We start from the raw sequence: 21,930 nt of genomic DNA on the forward strand, positions 1-21,930 counted from the left end.
GTGGCCTGGTAAATGGACACATACAGGAGGATAGAGTGGATATGGACCAAATATTGACCCAGCAAGCCTGGAAAAGACTGATCCAGTGACCTGAGCAGAAGTAGCTAGAAAAAGGGGAAGAAAGAAATTGTCTGAGGGAATTGTGAGAGCAGTGGGTTAAACAACTATCATCCTTTATGCTGGATCCCAGAACTCACTGGCACCAGCATCATTTCCAGGCTTCTGTTAGCCAAGCATGGATGAGACCTAAAGTAATGCACTGCTTCTGCCCATTATTATATGAGAGAAGCAGATTCAGTTATGTCAGAGAGGCTATGGCACTGATTCTGAGGTGCTGGCTAGAGGAATCCACAGGCAGAGGAGGAGGATGGTCAGGATTTCCCGTGTGATCTTATACTGGAATTGGAAAAGGTACAGAAAAGGGCAACCAAAATGATTAGGGGTATGGAACAGCTTCCATATGAGGAGAGATTAATAAAACTGGGACTTCTCAGCTTGGAAAAGAGATGACTAACGGGGTATATAATAGATATCTATAAAATCATGATGTTAAATTAATAGGCAGTCGGTTTAAAACAAACAACAGGAAGTATTTCTTCACACAATGCACAATCAACCTGTGGAACTCTTTGTCAGAGAATGTTGTGGAGGACAAGACTATAGCAGTGTTCAAAAAAAATAGATAAGTTCATGGAGGATAGGTCCATCAATGGTTATTAGCCAGGATGGGCAGGGATGGCGTCTCTAGCCTCTGTTTGCCAGAAGCTGGGAATGGGCAACAGGGGGTGGATCACTTGATGATTACCTGTTCTGCTCATTCCCTCTGATACACCTGGCATTGGCCATTGTCGGAAGACAGGATACTTGGCTAGATGGAGGATTGCTCTGACCCAATATGGCCGTTCTTACCTATTGTATCTTATCTATTGTAAGAACAGCTGTACCCACTGGTGTGATGCTTGGGGATCCCGTCAACAAACACCAAATAGTAAATATTAAGAATCAGAAATAATTAAGAGTCAGATATCTTCCTGTATGAGATATTGCAGGACTAAAGAGAACCATGGTAATGAATGGTGTTTCATGATTTTCATTCTCTTTTAACCTGTATTATCAATCTTGACACTAACAAAAGTGGCCTTGTAGATAATGTTTTTGTAGATAATTTTCATTCCTTTTGAAAATTTCCATTTTTAATCAAAAACAGAAAATTGATCTGTTTTGGATTTTTTAGAAAAAAAAAAAGTCAAACACTTTCAAAATCCTCCCTCCAAAAAATTTCATTTCACACTTTTTTTTCCTGAAAATACTTATTTTGAAACCAGTTCTACTTGATACAAATAGATTTTTGAGCTAATTTTTAAAAGCATAACCCATGGATCTTAGTCCTTTGATACATAAGCCACAAACAGCCTGCAGGGCCTTTACGCAGAGTTCCCCAAATAGCTTTCCAAGCCAAAAGAGCTGCAATTGTTGTATTACCTACGCTGATGCTCACTTTAACACAGATACATCAGAAGCACTTTTCCTGACTATCGTGGTGTGTCTGTATCAGGACTGGCAAAATTACTAGTTGCAAATAATTTCTCCTTCTGATTTTTTTGGCCCTTGTTTATGTTTATGAATCACCCACAATCCAGTCATGAGGTTATGAATTTCTCCATTATTTCCTATATTTTGTTTACAAATATCGTTGGGCCCATATGTTTCTGTGAACTATTCAGAAGTGCTTAGGAGTTTTCACTAGTCAGATTCTGGTATTTGGTCTGTGCAATGGGACAGGTTTCTCAGACGTTATGGTTTCCGTTCTCTAATTGGACGATGTAACTTTTATAAACAGCAGCAAAGCCTTAAGAAACCTTTATAAACAGACACAAAGCCAAAGGGAGTGTGGGGGATGAAATCATGACCACGCTGAAATTAATGATAAATTAATTGATTTAAACCAAGCCTGATTTCCACCCACTGTAGCTAAGTAGGCCTAAGAAATTTTAAACCATTGAGACTATTTTCTTGCACAGTAAAGAGTATTCTATTTTGTAAAGCCCCATTACTCCAGTTTTTAATATTGTTTATTTCCTTCCTTATAAACTACGTTTATTGACTTTGCCAAATTTCTCTTATCACATTCCCACCAACTTGTTGTATGTTTTTGTAGAGTGTCTGGGGAAGCACTTCCGACATATCTTCCTACTGTATTTTCTACTGCATGCAATGATGAAGCAGGCTTTAGCCCACAAAAGCTTATGCTCAGATAAATTTGTTAGTCTCTAAGGTGCCACAAGTACTCTTCATTCTTTCTTCTGAAATGTCTGTAACTTAGAATAAGACGTTTGGACTTCAGCCACTGGGGGATGGGGGTGAGTCAGGACAGGGGGTGAGTCAGGGCAGGGGTGGGGTCAGGGCTTCTGACCCTCGGGAGCACCAGGGCTCAGGGCTTCAGCCCCAAGGCTCTGTTCCCGGCTTTTGCCTGGGGGAGGAAGGGGAGAGCACCAGGGCTTGGGGCTCCCCACTCCACTCCAGGTTTCAGCAGGGGTGGGGCTCACTGGGGCTCTGGGCTTTAGCTACAGGGGAAGTGCTGGGGCTGAAACCAGCACTCCCCTCATAGCTAAAGCCTTGAGCCCCAGCGCCCCCCACAGGGCTGAAGCCGGTGCTCCTGAGGGTCAGAACTCTGGACTCTTCTAACTATTGTAGGAGAACTTTTAAAAGGTATGGATTGCGAGGATATCATTAGAATGTTCACTGAGCAGAAATCAAGGAAAAAACATGATAATACTTAGTCCTGCCATGAGTGCAGGGGACTGGACTAGATGAAATCCTATGATTCTACGTGCATGTGAAGTAAAGTAGCACCTACCTGCTACCTACGTGATTGTTTTAATTGCATGTGTTTTTTGTTATTGCATTGAATAAATATTTAATTTTTTAAAATATTTTTCTTTTCATTTCATTTTCACGGAAAACACATAGGCCAGCTGTAGGCGGGGGCGGGGAGGGAAATGAACCCTGAAGATGCTGTGCTTAGGTGTGCGTAAGGTGTAAATTTGGCCCTGACTATATCCTAATTATTTGCTATTCACACCTGACTGCAGTTAGCAAGAAAATCCTCAGATGTGTAGCCCACCTTTGCAAATTGGACTGCACTGCAAGCAGGTGGCCACACCAAGAATTGTAGGCCTGGAGAATGAACTACTCTCGCTCTGAAATGAAATGTGGTCTCTCCAAAGGAGAATTAAGACAAGGTGGTGAGGTGCATGGAGCATTCATTGCCAATGGTGGTTGCATCTGCTCTATAGATAAATAAAGGACCTCAATCTCCAGGGCTGTCAATCTGATCCCTTTCTGCATGAGCACTTAAATTCCTATTTATAATAAAGTTCACACTTAGATCTTATGCTCATGTCCATTCTTCTTTAAACTATTGGAACGGATGAACTAGGCATACGCTAGTGACGACTAACTACTGAATGCAGGTTACGTGCAGTCATTATTTACAAGTATTTTGTTATTAAAGCCCCCTACCAAACCAACATCTCTTTTCTTTAGGAAGTGGGGATCTTTTACAGCAGTTTTAAATATGTTTTAATAGGTTTTCTGGACAACCTGCACACACTATTCAGTGACACTTTGGATTGCCCAGTATAAGCACATAACCTAATAAAAGAGTCTTATTGTGTGACACATTACCTAGGGAACAGGGGAAAGGCAGCCTCAAAATAAATGATGCTTTGAAAGGGACTCTATCAATATGTCTAGTCCCAAAATCCAATTTGTTTTAAGAAAAAAAAGTTTTGCAAAATCTAATATTAGTAGAAAGCTGTCGTGACTTTTAAAATACTTATTTGACAAACCAGGAGCAGTGGAAGAAAGTGGTTAAGCATTTCCCAGAAATGTTTGCAACACAAACACTGCAGCTTTGTGCTATTTAGTTATTCATATTCATAACTGAAGAGAGCCTTCAATCCAGGCACTGGTACAAAAAATTAAGATACTGTACACACAATCAATCAAAAGACAGACAGGCCCCCACATTCTAATCCTTCCCACAGAAGTCATCCTGCAAATTAACCACCACCTTCATCGAGTCACTGCATTCTTCTACCCACCCCTCCCCAAACACACATACAAAAAGAAATTCTGTTTACAGTGTGTCTTGATAATCAACATATTGGGGCTGCAATGGACAAAGAGGATAGGAAGCAAATTCTACATTCAAGGATCCTCATGGAAAATGCTCCTTCAGTTTAGAAAGCACGTAGAGTTCAGTACAAATCTATAGCATAGAAAGGGTAAGCAAGAAGATATTGATTTTAATCAAACAACTAACCGTCTTGCTGCAATTATGCTGCACTCAGGACTCCCCAAGAATTCATGATGCAGTCACTTGAACGGAAGATCAGATGCATGATACCTAGCATTTCTGACCAAACTAAAGAGGAACACGGGTTTTTTAATACATACTTGTATATCTTGTAGCATTTGAAGATTTAAGGAGCTGTTTTTCTCAACAGAAAATCAGAGAAGACAACTAGTTTAAAATAAAACATTGAATAAGGGTGATAAGGGAGTTAATAAAGCAACAGGGACACTGGGCCCTGAGTCTTGATTCTTGGCCACAATAGTTTTCACTACTGTTGAAATTAAATTATCCACTGAACTCTCTCATAAGTTTCCAATTTATTCACATCATTCAGTTCTCCAGTTTAACCATTCCTTCAAGTATTACACTATTTTGATTCATTTCAGTCAGCTCTTGTACAATATAACCGATTTTAGAACCAAGTAGTAACTTACTTTCTTGTATTGCATTGCGAATTTCTGAAAAGTCCACATCTCTCTTCTGGACATCTGGCTTTATCGAAATTTGCGTTTCCAACTGGTTACTTTGCAAGTCCTCTGTTCCTTCTGAAGAAATCGAAGAGATTGATGGAGTTTGTGACAGTGCAGCAGAAAATCCAGCAAGGGGCTTTGCGGAGAGGCAGCTGCCACAATAACTAAAGCTAGCTAATTTTTTTCCCCCCCACCCAAGTCAATTTTCCTACAGACCAGACAGGTATTGTTAGATAATCCAGAATCTATTGGTTGTTCCTCCACTGAGTTAAGACAACACAGAGCATCAACAAAATCCTCTTATGTCAACTACCCACTGACATCACTGCTGAATTCCTTCACCATCCTGTACAGTGGGTTCCTCTCACTACAACAACCACAAGACAAACTCCACTATGTTAAAACAAAGGGGAGAGGCATATGGACATCTCCATGCCACTACAATAAATAAGCAAAAATAAAACAAGCAAATAAAAAAAAAACCCCACCAAGCCAAATAAAGTCTCAAGACAGCAAACAGCCTATGATAGACATCAGCAAGGAAAGAGCAAGGACAGTACATCACTCAGATAACAGCACAACACCTCTTACATGTCAAGGTGTTGCAGTCCAGCCCCTGAAGTGCTGCAATACTGTCGTGCATTTTGAAGAGGTTTGCACGATTCACACCTTGATGTTTTGTGGCTGCCATGGTGTGAATTATAGTGCATTTCATAATTCTGCAACACTTTATAGACTGGCACAGGCAAGCAGTCAATTTTTCAAATCTAGTTACACATGTAACAGACATAACATATCCATTTTGCAAGCCAAAATGCTCTTTTGCATGTACAAATTTGACAATTGGAAAAACTGACCCTCCCATGTACACTAACACAGCTGTGTTCCAAGAGGAAGGCAAAATTATTCTGGAGGTTTGATGATGCACTGTGCATATAGGCTTTGGTCTGCAGACTATTTTAGCTCAGGTTAAGACTTGAGACATGGCTATTGGACATATGACATATTTTCAAAGGAGAGCAACAAAGAGTTACAGCACTTGTGATAAGTACAAGTGACTCCTTGAGTAAGCACAACACATATCCCATGGGATTACAATGATCAGCAAAATATCACTTATCGGATTTAGGAATACATAGGTTGTAATACTGCATCAGACCATTAAGCCCAATCCCCTGCTTCCATCAGTGCTAATTAGTCATGCTTCTGATTATGATGATTTCCTTCCCCTCGTACTTTGCCATGCATCAAGTCAATTGTGCACTGGTTCTGAAAATGGTGGAGAAATTCCTTCCTGACCTGTGCAGCAGTCTTTTTTTCCCCATGAAGCATGAGATTCGATTATCCCATCATTATTTTAGTTTGCATAGCAACAAACATGATTCCTGTTGACCAAGTTATCCAGCCCGATTTTAAAGAGTGCCATACTCTGTTACCTCACTCTTTGGAAATATGAGAATCAAAGTGAATTAACTTGGTCTTTTTATTCAACAGGAAAAAGATTATACTTTTAAACTACCTCCATATATGCCCCAGTTTATTTCTTTGTTCCAGAGAGAAGACTCCACTACTGACATCAGAGGCAGTTTCCCTTGTAGAGTCTGTAAGGTAATCTGTCATTGCGGTAGCAGGAGACAACATTTATTGACAAGAACAAAGAGTTTCTAAAGTGAGACTGCTGATATTTCAAATAATAGCAACCTTGGGAAATCTGCAGGTGGCCTACAAGGCTAGGGACTAAGCTCTGCCCCAGAAAGGAGAGTGGATGACCTACAGGCCAGGGAAAGGTATTGCAGTCCCTGATTGAGATTTGTAGACAACTGGGATGGGGAGTAAAGAAATAAGGATTGACTTAAGTGGTTTGTTTGTCCCTGATTTATTTCAGTTGATGTAACAGGTAAAAAACCCTCACATGTGACAAATTTTAAATATGTATTCCTTGTTAATATCCTCAAAACCAGTAGCCTAGCCTCACCCCTTAGCTAGAATTAACCGACAAATCTAAAATACTCCATCTTCCTCAGACACCTACCCTCCTCACATCTCAATTGTCACTCCCAAAAGATCAAGAAAATAGATGAGCTCTGCAGCACACCCAACAAGGGCAGAAAGAAGTAAGTTCCAAGGCCCAGGGACCCTTACAGAGAACACAAAGTCAGCAGCCTCTTATCCCTTCAAAACCAAGAGAGTTCTAGCTGGAGTACTTCTGCTGATCACAACTATGGCAGCCTAACATGGGGAGAGAGAGGCACTCTGTTGAACAGGAGTACTTGTGGCACCTTAGAGACTAACCAATTTATTTGAGCATAAGCTTTCGTGAGCTACAGCTCACTTCATCTGGTGCATAAAAGTGGAAAATGCAGTGAGGATGTTTTTATACACACAGACCATGAAAAAATGGGTGTTTATCATTTCAAAAGGTTTCAAAAGGCCCTACGCTACCAGCAATCCCAGCTATCTTCGAGACACCACTGACTTCCTAAGAAAACTACAATCCTTCGGTGATCTTCCTGAAAATACCATCCTGGCCACTATGGGTATGTCTACACTACGGAATAAGGTCGAATTTATAGAAGTCGTTTTTTTAGAAATCGGTTTTATATATTCGAGTGTGTGTGTCCCCACAGAAAATGCTCTAAGTGCATTAAGTGCATTAACTCGGCGGAGTGCTTCCACAGCACCGAGGCTAGAGTCGACTTCCGGAGCGTTGCACTGTGGATAGCTATCCCACAGTTCCCGCAGTCTCCGCTGCCCATTGGAATTCTGGGTTGAGATCCCAATGCCTGATGGGGTTAAAACATTGTCGCGGGTGGTTCTGGGCACATATTGTCAGGCCCCCGTTCCCTCCCTCCCTCCGTGAAAGCAAGGGCAGACAATCGTTTCGCGCCTTTTTTCCTGAGTTACCTATGCAGACGCCATACCACGGCAAGCATGGAGCCTGCTCAGGTAACCGTCACCCTATGTCTCCTGGGTGCTGGCAGACGCGGTACGGCTTTGCTACACAGTAGCAGCAAACCCTTGCCTTGTGGCAGCAGACGGCACAGTACGACTGGTAGCCGTCATCGTCATGTCCGAGATGCTCCTGGCCACGTCAACTGGGAGCGCCTGGAAAGACATGGGCGCAGGGACTTAATTTAGAGTGACTTGACCAGGTCATTCTCTTTAGTCCTGCAGTCAGTCCTATTGAACCGTCTTATGGTGAGCAGGCAGGCGATACGGATTGCTAGCAGTCGTACTGTACCATCTTCTGCCAGGCAGGCAAGAGATGAGGATTGCTAGCAGTCGTACTGTACCATCTTCTGCCGGGCAGGCAAGAGATGAGGATGGCTAGCAGTCGTACTGTACCATCTTCTGCCGAACAGCCATGAGATGTGGATGCCATGCAGTCCTTCTGCACCATCTGCTGCCAGCCAAAGATGTAAAAGATAGATGGAGTGGATCAAAAGAAGAAATAGACCAGATTTGTTCTGTATTCATTTGCTTCCCCCCTCCCCCGTCTAGGGGACTCATTCTTCTAGGTCACACTGCAGTCACTCACAGAGAAGGTGCAGCGAGGTAAATCTAGCCATGTATCAATCAGAGGCCAGGCTAACCTCCTTGTTCCAATAAGAACAATAACTTAGGTGCACCATTTCTTATTGGAACCCTCCGTGACGTCCTGCCTGAAATACTCCTTGATGTAAAGACATCCCCTTTGTTGATTTTAGCTCCCTGAAGCCAACCCTGTAAGCCGTGTCGTCAGTCGCCCCTCCCTCCGTCAGAGCAACGGCAGACAATCGTTCCGCGCCTTTTTTCTGTGCGGACGCCATACCAAGGCAAGCATGGAGGCCGCTCAGCTCACTTTGGCAATTAGGAGCAGATTAAACACCACACGCATTATCCAGCAGTATATGCAGCACTGGAACCTGGCAAAGCGATACCGGGCGAGGAGGCAACGTCAGCGCGGTTGCGTGAGTGATCAGGACATGGACACAGATTTCTCTGAAAGCATGGGCCCTGCCAATGCATGCATCATGGTGCTAATGGGGCAGGTTCATGCTGTGGAACGCTGATTCTGGGCTCGGGAAACAAGCACAGACTGGTGGGACCGCATAGTGTTGCAGGTCTGGGACGATTCCCAGTGGCTGTGAAACTTTTGCATGCGTAAGGGCACTTTCATGGAACTTTGTGACTTGCTTTCCCCTGCCCTGAGGCGCATGAATACCAAGATGAGAGCAGCCCTCACAGTTGAGAAGCGAGTGGCGATAGCCCTGTGGAAGCTTGCAATGCCAGACAGCTACCGGTCAGTTGGGAATCAATTTGGAGTGGGCAAATCCACTGTGGGGGCTGCTGTGATGCAAGTAGCCCACGCAATCAAAGATCTGCTGATATCAAGGGTAGTGACCCTGGGAAATGTGCAGGTCATAGTGGATGGCTTTGCTGCAATGGGATTCCCTAACTGTGGTGGGGCCATAGACGGAACCCATATCCCTATCTTGGCACCGGAGCACCAAGCCGCCGAGTACATAAACCGCAAGGGGTACTTTTCAATAGTGCTGCAAGCTCTGTTGGATCACAAGGGACGTTTCACCAACATTAACGTGGGATGGCCGGGAAAGGTACATGACGCTCGCATCTTCAGGAACTCTGGTCTGTTTCAAAAGCTGCAGGAAGGGACTTTATTCCCAGACGAGAAAATAACTGTTGCGGATGTTGAAATGCCTATATGTATCTTTGGGGACCCAGCCTACCCCTTAATGCCATGGCTCATGAAGCCGTACACAGGCAGCCTGGACAGTAGTCAGGAGCTGTTCAACTACAGGCTGAGCAAGTGCAGAATGGTGGTAGAATGTGCATTTGGATGTTTAAAGGCGCGCTGGCGCAGTTTACTGACTCGCTTAGACTTCAGCGAAACCAATATTTCCACTGTTACTACTGCTTGCTTGCTGTGTGCTCCACAATATCTGTGAGAGTAAGGGGGAGATGTTTATGGCGGGGTGGGAGGTTGACGCAAATGGCCTGGCTGCTGGTTACGCGCAGCCAGACACCAGGGCGGTTAGAAGAGCACAGGAGGGCGCGGTACGCATCAGAGAAGCTTTGAAAACCAGTTTCATGACTGGCCAGGCTACGGTGTGAAAGTTCTGTTTGTTTCTCCTTGATGAAACCCCCCGCCCCTTGGTTCACTCTACTTCCCTGTAAGCTAACTACCTGCCCCTCCTCCCTTCAATCACCGCTTGCAGAGGCAATAAAGTCATTGTTGCTTCACATTCATGCATTCTTTATTCATTCATCACACAAATAGGGGGATGACTACCAAGGTAGCCCAGGAGGGGTGGTGGAGGAGGGAAGGACAATGCCACACAGCACTTTAAGCACAGCACTTTAAAAGTTTACAACTTTAAAATTTATTGAATGACAGCCTTCTTTTTTTGGGCAATCCTCTGTGGTGGAGTGGCTGGTTGGCCGGAGGCCCCCCCACCGCATTCTTGGGCATCTGGGTGTGGAGGCTGTGGAACTTGGGGAGGAGGGCAGTTGGTTACAGAGGGGCTGCAGTGGCAGTCTGTGCTCCAGCTGCCTTTGCTGCAGCTCAGCCATACACTGGAGCATACTGGTTTGGTCCTCCAGCAGCCTCAGCATTGAATCCTGCCTCCTCTCATCACGCTGCCGCCACATTTGAGTTTCAGCCCTCTCTTCAGCCCACCACTTACTCTCTTCAGCCCGCCACCTCTCCTCCCGGTCATTTTGTGCTTTCCTGCACTCTGACATTATTTGCCTCCACGCATTCGTCTGTGCTCTGTCAGTGTGGGAGGACAGCATGAGCTCGGAGAACATTTCATCGTGAGTGCGTTTTTTTTTTTCTTTCTAAGCTTCACTAGCCTCTGGGAAGGAGAAGATCCTGTGATCATTGAAACACATGCAGCTGGTGGAGAAAAAAAAAGGGACAGCGGTATTTAAAAGGACACATTTTATAAAACAGTGGCTACACTCTTTCAGGGTAAACCTTGCTGTTAACATTACATCCATAGCACATGTGCTTTCGTTACAAGGTCACATTTTGCCTCCCCCCACCGCGTGGCTACCCCCTCAACCTTCCCCCCTCCCTGTGGCTAACAGCGGGGAACATTTCTGTTTAGCCACAGGCAAATAGCCCAGCAGGAATGGGCTCCTCTGAGTGTCCCCTGAAGAAAAGCACTCTATTTCAACCAGGTGACCATGAATTATATCTCACTCTCCTGAGGATAACACAGAGAGATAAAGAACGGATGCTGTTTGAATGCCAGCAAACATACACTGCAATGCTTTGTTCTACAATGATTCCCGAGTACGTGTTACTGGCCTGGAGTGGTAAAGTGTCCTACCATGAAGGACGCAATAAGTCTGCCCTCTCCAGAAACCTTTTGCAAAGGCTTTAGGAATACATCTAGGAGAACCGCGAATGCCAGGGCAAAGTAATCCTTTCACATGCTTGCTTTTAAACCATGTATAGTATTTTAAAAGGTACACTCACCAGAGGTCCCTTCTCTGCCTGCTGGGTCCAGGAGGCAGCCTTGGGTGGGTTCGGGGCGTACTGGCTCCAGGTCCAGGGTGAGAAACAGTTCCTGGCTGTCGGGAAAACCGGTTTCTCTGCTTGCTTGCTGTGAGCTATCTACAACCTCATCATCATCATCATCTTCTTCGTCCCCAAAACCTGCTTCTGTGTTGCCTCCATCTCCACTGAAGGAGTCAAACAACACGGCTGGGGTAGTGGTGGCTGAACCCCCTAAAATGGCATGAAGCTCATCATAGAAGCGGCATGTTTGGGGCTCTGACCCGGAGCGGCCGTTTGCCTCTCTGGTTTTCTGGTAGGCTTGCCTCAGCTCCTTCAGTTTCACGTGGCACTGCTTCGGGTCCCTGTTATGGCCTCTGTCCTTCATGCCCTGGGAGATTTTGACAAAGGTTTTGGCATTTCGAAAACTGGAACGGAGTTTTGATAGCACGGATTCCTCTCCCCAAACAGCGATCAGATCCCGTACCTCCCGTTCGGTCCATGCTGGAGCTCTTTTGCGATTCTGGGACTCCATCATGGTCACCTCTGCTGATGAGCTCTGCATGGTCACCTGCAGCTTGCCACGCTGGCCAAACAGGAAATGAGATTTAAAAGTTCGCGGTTCTTTTCCTGTCTACCTGGCCAGTGCATCTGAGTTGAGAGTGCTGTCCAGAGCGGTCACAATGGAGCACTCTGGGATAGCTCCCGGAGGCCAATACCATCGAATTGTGTCCACAGTACCCCAAATTCGAGCCAGCAAGGTCGATTTAAGCGCTAATCCACTTGTCAGGGGTGGAGTAAGGAAATCGATTTTAAGAGCCCTTTAAGTCGAAATAAAGGGCTTCATTGTGTGGACGGGTGCAGGTTTATATCGATTTAACGCTGCTAAATTCGACCTAAAGTCCTAGTGTAGACCAGGGCTATGGATGTAGAAGTCCTCTACACCAACATTCCACACAAAGATGGACTACAAGCCATCATCATTATCCCGATAATGTCACGGCTAACCTGGTGGCTGAACTTTGTGACTTTGTCCTCACCCATAACTATTTCACATTTGGAGACAATGTATACCTTCAAATCAGCGGCACTGCTATGGGTACCCGCATGGCCCCACAGTATGCCAACATTTTTATGGCTGACTTAGAACAATGCTTCCTCAGCTCTTGTCCCCTAATGCCCCTACTCTACTTGTGCTACATTGCTACATTGATGACATCTTCATCATCTGGACCCATGGAAAAGAAGCCCTTGAGGAATTCCACCATGATTTCAACAATTTCCATCCCACCATCAACCTCAGCCTGGACCAGTCCACACAAGAGATCCACTTCCTGGACACTACGGTGCTAATAAGCGATGGTCACATAAACACCACCCTATACCGGAAACCTACTGACCGCTATTCCTACCTACATGCCTCCAGCTTCCACCCAGACCACACCACACGATCCATTGTCTACAGCCAAGCTCTACGATACAACTGCATTTACTCCAACCCCTCAGACAGAGACAAACACCTACAAGATCTCTATCAAGCATTCTTACAACTACAGTACCCACCTACTGAGGTGAAGAAACAGATTGACAGAGCCAGAAGAGTACCCAGAAGTCACCTACTACAGGACAGGCCTAACAAAGAAAATAACAGAACGCCACTAGCCATCACCTTCAGCCCCCAACTAAAACCTCTCCAACGCATTATCAAGGATCTACAACCTATCCTGAAGGACGACCCATCACTCTCACAAATCTTGGGAGACAGGCCAGTCCTTGCCTACAGACAGCCCCCCAGCCTGAAGCAAATATTCACCAGCAACTACATACCACACAACAGAACCACTAACCCAGGAACCTATCCTTGCAAGAAAGCCCGTTGCCAACTGTGCCCACATATCCATTCAGGGGACACCATCACAGGGCCTAATAACATCAGCCACACTATGAGAGGCTCGTTCACCTGCACATCTACCAATGTGATATATGCCATCATGTGCAAGCAATGCCCCTCTGCCATGTACATTGGTCAAACTGGACAGTCTCTACGTAAAAGAATAAATGGACACAAATCAGACGTCAAGAATTATAACATTCATAAACCAGTCGGAGAACACTTCAATCTCTCTGGTCACGCGATTACAGACATGAAAGTTGCGATATTACAAGAGAAAAACTTCAAAACCAGAGTCCAGCGAGAGACTGCTGAATTGGAATTCATTTGCAAATTGGATACAATTAACTTAGGCTTGAAAAGAGACTGGGAGTGGCTAAGTCATTATGCAAGGTAACCTATTTCCCCTTGTTTTTTCCTACCCCATTCCCCACCCCCTGTTCCTCAGACGTTCTTGTTAAACCCTGGATTTGTGCTGGAAATGGCCCACCTTGATTATCATACACATTGTAAGGAGAGTGACCACTTCAGATAAACTATTACCAGCAGGAGAGTGGGGTGGGGGGAGAAAACCTTTTGAAGTGATAAACACCCATTTTTTCATGGTCTGTGTGTATAAAGACATCCTCACTTCATTTTCCACTTTTATGCATCAGATGAAGTGAGCTGTAGCTCACGAAAGCTTATGCTCAAATAAATTGGTTCGTCTCTAAGGTGCCACAAGTACTCCTTTTCTTTTTGCGAATACAGACTAACATGGCTGCTACTCTGAAACCTGTTGAACAGGCCATCTCGAAACCATTTAAGGGTGCTGTAGGTCTAAATCACCTTAATCTTTCTCAAAAACCAATACGCAACTGATGCTGTGCCTGAGCACTGGTGTCCTACTCCTCAGTGAGACAATCCTTCTGACAAATGGCCCACTGCATTCTGCACTAGCTTTGGTTTCTTAATGGATGCAGACAGTTCACTCCACATTAACAACACATGATTCAAATGAAGCACCACAATTTCCCCCCAGCAGTAGGAACACAAATCAGCCTCCCAGTGGAGACAGCTCGGCTGGACCAGGCACCCACTAGCCACAACAAATCCTCTAATCAGGGCTATGCAAATTCTTTAGTAAAGGCAAAGAAATTATCCCATGATTTTTGCTCTAGTTATCTTCTCTCTTTGCCAAGTCATCTGTAAACCGAGGTGATCTTTGAGGATGAAGCCAGCAAAGAGATTGCCTAAGTACCACTTTATCAATGGTTGAGATCAAAGGCTCATACAATAATAGAATGGTACATCCAAGGGCCAATATTTTCCCTCAGTTCTGTTAAAGTGCAAAGGTAGACCATCAAAACAGCTCCCTTGCCTCTCCACAAAAGGTGTTTCCCAATCAGAACATGCAAAAGCAATGGTCAGTCCCTAACCTGAGCAAAATTTCCAGTTGCCCAGCCTCTAATTCCAACACAAACATTACATTCAAGACTGAACTAACGACCATTTAGCATAATCTCGTAGTCAGGATGAAAATCATGAGTAGACACAGAAGACTCATCATCCAAATTTGTTAATGTCATTAAGCATTATCAGCTACAGTACCACTATCACCACCATGGTGTGCAACTTCCTGAACTCAGGAAGGGACTTTCAGCACATCAGGGAAATCAATACACTCAAAATATCCCCATTTTAATTCCATGTCAGGATTTGCCTACTAGATGGAATCCTGAGAAAAATTCTAGCCTCACTAAAGTCAACAGGAATTTTGCTATTTCTTTCAGTGGGACCAGGATATCATGCCCTGTATTTGATCCATTTTTGGTACGGGAGTCTCCCTGCAGTTCAGTCTGTATGCAAACAGCACAGCCACCTCACTTCCTCACTCATCTTCCTTCAGTTCACACTGCCCTAATACCTGGCTAGACTACATGAAAACCAGATCAACAGTATCATCCAGTACCCCCTGATACTTGAGTATCATCCAGCTGGGTTTCCGTAATACACACCAAATTGGAGGCCTCATCCTTTGTCAGTCATCCATGATTTAATATATTGTTAACCACAATTCTGCATTCACCAGCACGAACTGAAGAGTAAGGTTGTATTCATTTCACATTCACAACATAGGCCAACACCCGAGCCTTCCAAGAGCTAACTACAGGTGAAATCAATGGAAAGCCTTCCTTCTCCCACATCCTTCATGCTGCAGAAAAAAGAAGAAGAAAAAGCTGAATCTTGGCAGTCTCTCTCCTAGCCCCTTTCATGGGAGGGCTGCTGAACGTTTTTGAGAGGAGGAATGGCTGAGTTACTGGCCAAATTAAACGTGTTTATTCTTCTCTTCCAGGAGCATAAAGAAACTGAAAGTGGACACTGGAGGCTTACATTGCTTGGGAGTTAATAATGAAATTGGTTTGACAGAACTCCACACACCACATCTCCCACCTGGTCTGGGGGAGTTCTAAGGTAAACTGATATGTATGGAAGGACACATTGTTCTTTTCTGGCGCAAATAAGCAGATCTCTTTAGTTGGCCATGTGTACTGCTTCCAGTCTGCTACAACGGCAGACTTCTCTGGGCAGCTGTTGAGTATCTTTTCCCTGCCTCCAGATATCCTTAGAGAGAATCCCCCAGGCTGGCAGATATCATTGGCAGGCTACAGATGTTGGTCTCCAGTACCCCAAACTAGCTCAGATTTTCCCAGGTCATTCCCTATTTGAAGCATCACCAGCCTAACTTTAGCATCTCTACCTTGTTTCAGCAGTTAACTGCTGCCTCATTACTGCCACAGTGTCTGATCCTCCTACAGGAAACTATAAGGGATACTTCCTGGGTTGTTAGTAGGAAAATGGTCTTCTCTCTGCAACAATAAAATAAATACAAAAAAGTAGAAGTGGAGCAAATATGAAATTAAATTTTAAGGTTTTAAAAGATAAAAGTAAGATTTGTTTTTAGTTCAATTTGACACTAGTTCAATTTAAGTGAGGTAACTGAGCACGAACTTGACATTAACACTTAAAATGCAGCCATAGCATTTCTCACCATTATGACTATGTCTCAAAAAGCACGACAGTATTTCCATTTATTTGTTCTGAATATACTATTTTTCTACCCTGAATTAATAATCAGATTTAAAACATTTTTAATTTTAATATGTAGGTTTGGCTCTAAATTAAAATTTTATTTTACAACCATCTTGCTCAACCTTTAACGTATTCATAAAATAAACTGAAAACATATTAGATCAGTATGTTAAAACAAAGTGTCATTTAGGCCCAGCTCCAGCAAAGCACCTAAACAGGTGTCTACTGGTAAGCAGGAGTACTCTCTTAAATTAAGCATCTGTTTAAGTGCTTTGCTGGATCGGGGCCGTACTGTATAGATCATGTAAGCTATTATCACAAGTAACATTTAGAAGATGTGTCACACAATTCAAAAGCCCACCTTAATAATCAGGTTTGGACCAGATTTTCAAAAGTTTGTGCATTTTTGTATGCACACAAATTCTGATGTTCACACCTCTAGATTTGTGTGTGTGGATATAGGCATATTATGGTTTGCAGGTGAGCATCTGAGCTCATGCATGCAGAAAAACACATGCACACATTTCACAAACTGGCCTAGAAATAGAGAGAACATTTTTTATAAACAGGACCATAAAGTGAGTGTTGACATTTCTGAAATCTCAATATTTTTGAATGCATGCAGGAGAACTGAACTGATCTTTGTAATTCACTGGACCAGCCAGGTTTTCGAGAACAATATGTCTTAATTTTGCCACTTGGCTTCTGATCATTGTTTCCAACAGGAAGATTAGCTATCCTGTTTTCTCTATCTATAATCTTTTCCACCCCAAATTGCAGTGAAATAGTCCAAATGAAGAAAATGTTTCCTCCAAAGAGGTTTCTGTAGAGAAAAGGTTTATTGCTTTAAAGAATTCTGCCATAGAGGTAGCTGCCCAGTGACTTTTATCAGTTCAGTGGTTTGACTTTCTTTATCACTTTGGCATTGAACATGTAATTTTGTAATGGTTGAACTCCAAATCTGATATGGATTATGATTAGCGAATGATTGATACGCTACATGGTAGATGGTCCTCTTTGAGGCATCTGTCTCTTTAGTAGGACAACATTTAGCAAGAGTAATGGAAACCCCAACATGGGTAATTATATTTTGCCTAATAAAATGCCTGCTTGTAGTTTCAGTTAGAGAAATTATTCTCTACATCCCCTCCTAAAATGGCCGAAACCTGTTGTACAGTTTTACTGACATAGTCTAGTTGTTATGTTCCACCAGAGGTGACCAGATTTCAGGAGTGGGTGAATAATCCCTGTGGATGCAAAACTTTCTAAGAGTTCCTATTATATACAGCTGGGTAGATCACTAACACTGTAAAGGTGCTGTGTAAAATCAAGATATTTTAGCAAGAGTGGTACAGATATGAAATCAATAACTTTATTTACCTACATTTTGCCATTATATTTTTTTGAAAGGAATTAATCCTAAACAGACCCTCCCAATGTCTGAACTGGTGGATTGGCTTTAATGATTCACACCTTATGAACTTGGATGGAGAACATATTGGCTCATCTATCGTGTCAAAAGCAGAAACCATAGATTAAAATGACTTTGATTTTGTTTGCATGATGCCAGACAGTGTAACGTTTTGCTGAGCTGGCAGTCGTGACTGTGGATGACAGTCTGTCATAATCAGTGTCTGGGGAGCTTTAGTATGTTTGGGGAGAAGCAGAATGTGAGAGAATGCTGCTGCAGGCATAGGTTGTTTAAAACACAGCTGCTTCTGCAGCTGCTTTGAAAGGGGAGATGTACGCAGGTGTTTGTTAAAACTGTAGTGTAACATAGTCTAACGTGCTCCATCATGTAAAAGCCGTTGACAACATAGCTAGTACTGTATCATTCAAGTAAGTAAAAAGGGAGTAAAGAATGAACTGTTGAAAGTAGAGTTACAGGAAAAAGCATATTGAAGTACATTATATGTGTGGACAGTAACCCTTATAAATACAAGAATTTGCATTTTGTTGGACTGTAGTTAATAAAGCCCCAAATTTAAGCACGTGGGGATCATTTGGTTTCATACAGACCAGCTCTAAATTGGTCATAAGATTTCAGTTTCTCTTGGTCACCCTGCCCAGATCATGGCCTCGTGCGGGAAAACCCAGAAGAAGAGACAAATGGGAGAAAAATTCTACAGTTCCCCCTGCGGAGTTTCTTTAGGATTAATTTGTCCAGGGCAGTGATACTCAGACTGAGGCTTGCGAGCTACAAGTGGCTCTTTAATGTTTCTCCTGTGGCTCTTTGCAGCACATGATATTAAAACATTGTTTGATTTAATTATTACCCAGTCTAAATTATTAACCAATCAGGGTGCTTTTACTATGTTAATAACCAATAAAGTTATCAACTTTATATATGGCTCCTGAACCACTAGGGTCTGAGTATCACTGGTCCAGGAGGAAGGGTTTGTCACCCCACCCCACCCCACCCCGCACACGGCAAAAGTCAGGAACCAAGAGGCGTAACTGGAGGCAGAAGACTGTCCATCCTGTGTGAAATTCCAGTGTTTTGACATTTGAGTTGAAATAATGAAACTTTTCATGGAATAAATATTTTAGAAAAAATTTGATTTGGAAACATAAAAATGTTTCTTTTTGGATCAGTTTGACGTTGATCTGCATTCAGCTGAGCTGCCTCATGGGAGCAGTAGTTCTGGCTCCCTCTATTCCCATTCTCCCCTATATATGCTGAGCTCCCCAGCTGAACTACAGCTCCCATGATGCAGTGCAGATCGCCCCTCTGGTGTTGCTGCTGCATGAGAGCTCAGGTCAATGGAGATTTACATCAGAGCGATCTGAAACTAAACATTTCAATTCAAATCAACTCTAAACAAAAATGTTTTTGTTCCTAATTCCATGATGGAAAAAAATAGACAAAAATCAATATTTTTGATGGGCTATTCCTGACCAGCACTAGCACAAGGTCACCTGAATGGAATACCTGTGGGGCCTCTTACCATTCTCCAGAGGTAGCTGACTGCCCACCACAGCTTGCTATTCATGGTAGCTGGGTGTTAGTTTCTCTTGGGAGCTAGAGGAAAGGAGCCATGAAGATTCCTGTGCTGTGCACTTCTCCAGAGTGGAACCAAACACCGATTTACTGCAACAACAGCTATCATATTCTGTTCCTTTTTTTTTTTTACAGAGTTACCTGTTTTTATGCATTTCAGGCCTTCCAGCATTTTATTATTTTGGGGTGGGGGTTGTTTGTTTGCATGATTAAGTCAAAGAAAGTGCCAGGCCAAATTCTGCTCAGTTCAATCTCCATTGACTTCTGTGGAGTAGCACTGGAACAACAGAGTTCAGAATTTGGCTCACCTTGTTTCTGAAGTTTTTCAATATCACTTCAAGCAACTGTAATGACAAGCTGGGTTTCCCCAGCTGTGCAATGGTGCTAACAGTTATGTACTTTTCCATAATTTGAAAGCTTTTTCCCCTGTGTAGCAAGGGAATCTGTCTTTCTATATCTATAGAAAGCACTTCCCACACTTTTATATCATTTATAAATATATAATGATACAGATTGGAACAAAAGCCTTTACAGATCTTAGATTTAAGCCACAGGATTCTATCCTTACTACATTAAAGCATGATATATTTCCATTAAGATAGAAACTGGATGAATACTGTAAATTGAGGTGATGTTTCTAGACCTTTAGAAAGCATTTGACCTGGTAGACTGCCACCTATTATTATTACTACAACTTAGGGACTTGATGACTGTAAGTGCTTTAGCAATTATCCTACAGACTATGAGAGACAAGGTGGGTGAGGTAATATCTCTTATTGGACCCAACTTCTGTTGGTGAGAGGCAAGCTTTCCTCAAAAGCTTATCCCTTCCCGCAACAGAAGTTGGTCCAATAAGAGATATTACCTCATTCACCTCTCTCATAGCCTGGGACCAACACAGCTACAACACCACTGCATAAGACAGGCTATAGTCGATGATGGTTCAGAGTAGAAAATCAAGTTCTTTGTTTCTATGGGAACATTACTACAGTTCACAACATCCTCTCTGACTATAGGTTGAATAACATCTGTCTGTAAGGGAAATGGCAGAGAATCAACAACTGATGAAAAAGTACAAAAAATCCAGGTTAATTTTAACAATATTTCAAAAGTGATTCAAATGAATACAAGAAGTTATTTACATTTTAAATAGGAAAAGATAAACATACCATTTTGCAATAGAAAAATAAGATTCCAAAGCCAAATTGTTCTGTCTTTTTATAAAGAATGACAACTGTTTCACAACTGGCTTTTGGTGTACAGCTGGATCAAGAACTTCAATGTAATAACTATACTAATTATTTTATAAAAGTACTTTAAGGGTTCTTTTTTGTATTGCAACAGACTTTGCTTAAGATTTGATGTATGATGAATTATTTTAATGTGAATAAAGCTAAGATACTTGTAAACACTATGGGCTCAATGCGTCCCTGCCTCGGAACTCTGCTTGGCTCAGGGGAGGACGAGGCCAATAAAGCAGCTGGTTATAGCTTCATGATACAACACTGGCCTGAGTCTGGCATTAGTTAGACCAGCTGAGGGGCTACTTTAACTTATGCCATTAGCATAAAGTTCCTAAGGGATCTTACATTGGTGGAAAATTAGCAGAACGGAGCTCATTCTTCCACACTTAGTCCTCCCCTCCCTCAGCAGACCCCTTATGCCGAGGATGGGGGGTAGGGTTAGTGGCTGGCATAGGCGCTGGCTCTATTACCCCTCTTGGCTTTACAAATGTGAGGCATCACCCTCTGCAAGGAGAAATCTTTCTGGCCATTTCTGGCTGTAATCCATCTATTTTGCACCTCCTGAATAGCACAAAATGAAGAGATTATACAGGAGACTCTGGGCCTACTTATGTTATAGACTGTTTCTGTTCTCAGTGATACAGATGTAAAACCAGGAAAACTCCAGTGAAGTCAGGCTTACTCTGGATTTATGCTGATATAATTAGGGTTGTCACCTGTACAGCTCTTCCCAGGATCATCTCCTTTTTGAGGTAGCTGTCCTGGGAAATCTGCAAGGGTGCTCAGTAAACACTGCCTGCTGTCCAGTTGTACAGGCTCAGGGTTATCCCAGATGTCCCTTTTTTTTTGGTCCCTCAGCGGTGGAAACCCTAGATGTAACTGAGTTCAGAATCTGGTCAATTATATGCATACTATAAAAACACACAATTGACACAATAAATGTGACTTCTAAACAAAGCTGATTTATAGTATCTTTAAATAGATAGAACAATACTGTTTAATTTTGAAAAGTATTTGTCTTTGGCTTTCCCAAAAGAATAAAGACAGCATTTCGTACATTTAAGTTCTAGTGACAGTAATTGAACCTCACAAAAGTACCAGTAGAGAAGGCGGGGGGAAAGTGCTGTTTCAGAACTCATCAGATGGAACAACCTTCATGTGATTTCAGAAATAGCTAAGATCATCACATTTTAGAAATAAGTGAAAAATCCAATGTACATGTGGGTGTTCACAGCAGAAATGAGCCTTATAAAAAATACTGGTTGGATAACAGTGATGATACATTAACATTATAAACTGGGAGAAATTAAAACAGTTGAATTAAAATGGATAGGTCAGAAGGGACCATTCAATTAGCACAACTAAAGTTAAGCCCCCATGTAGGACA

General features: G+C 42.9%; 1 protein-coding gene across 1 annotated transcript in view; it reads right to left on the reverse strand.

The window, feature by feature from the left end:
• The window catches only part of ANO4 (anoctamin 4), a 211,742-nt gene that overhangs the window by 175,136 nt on the left and 14,676 nt on the right, over positions 1-21,930 (reverse strand). The window contains exon 2 of the mRNA XM_077807658.1: positions 4,795-4,905. Within this exon, the coding sequence (XP_077663784.1) occupies positions 4,795-4,905 (111 nt within the window). The remainder of the gene's footprint in view (positions 1-4,794; positions 4,906-21,930) is intronic.

Source organism: Eretmochelys imbricata, chromosome 1 (assembly GCF_965152235.1).
Source record: "Eretmochelys imbricata isolate rEreImb1 chromosome 1, rEreImb1.hap1, whole genome shotgun sequence".
NCBI classification, from domain to species: domain Eukaryota; kingdom Metazoa; phylum Chordata; order Testudines; family Cheloniidae; genus Eretmochelys; species Eretmochelys imbricata.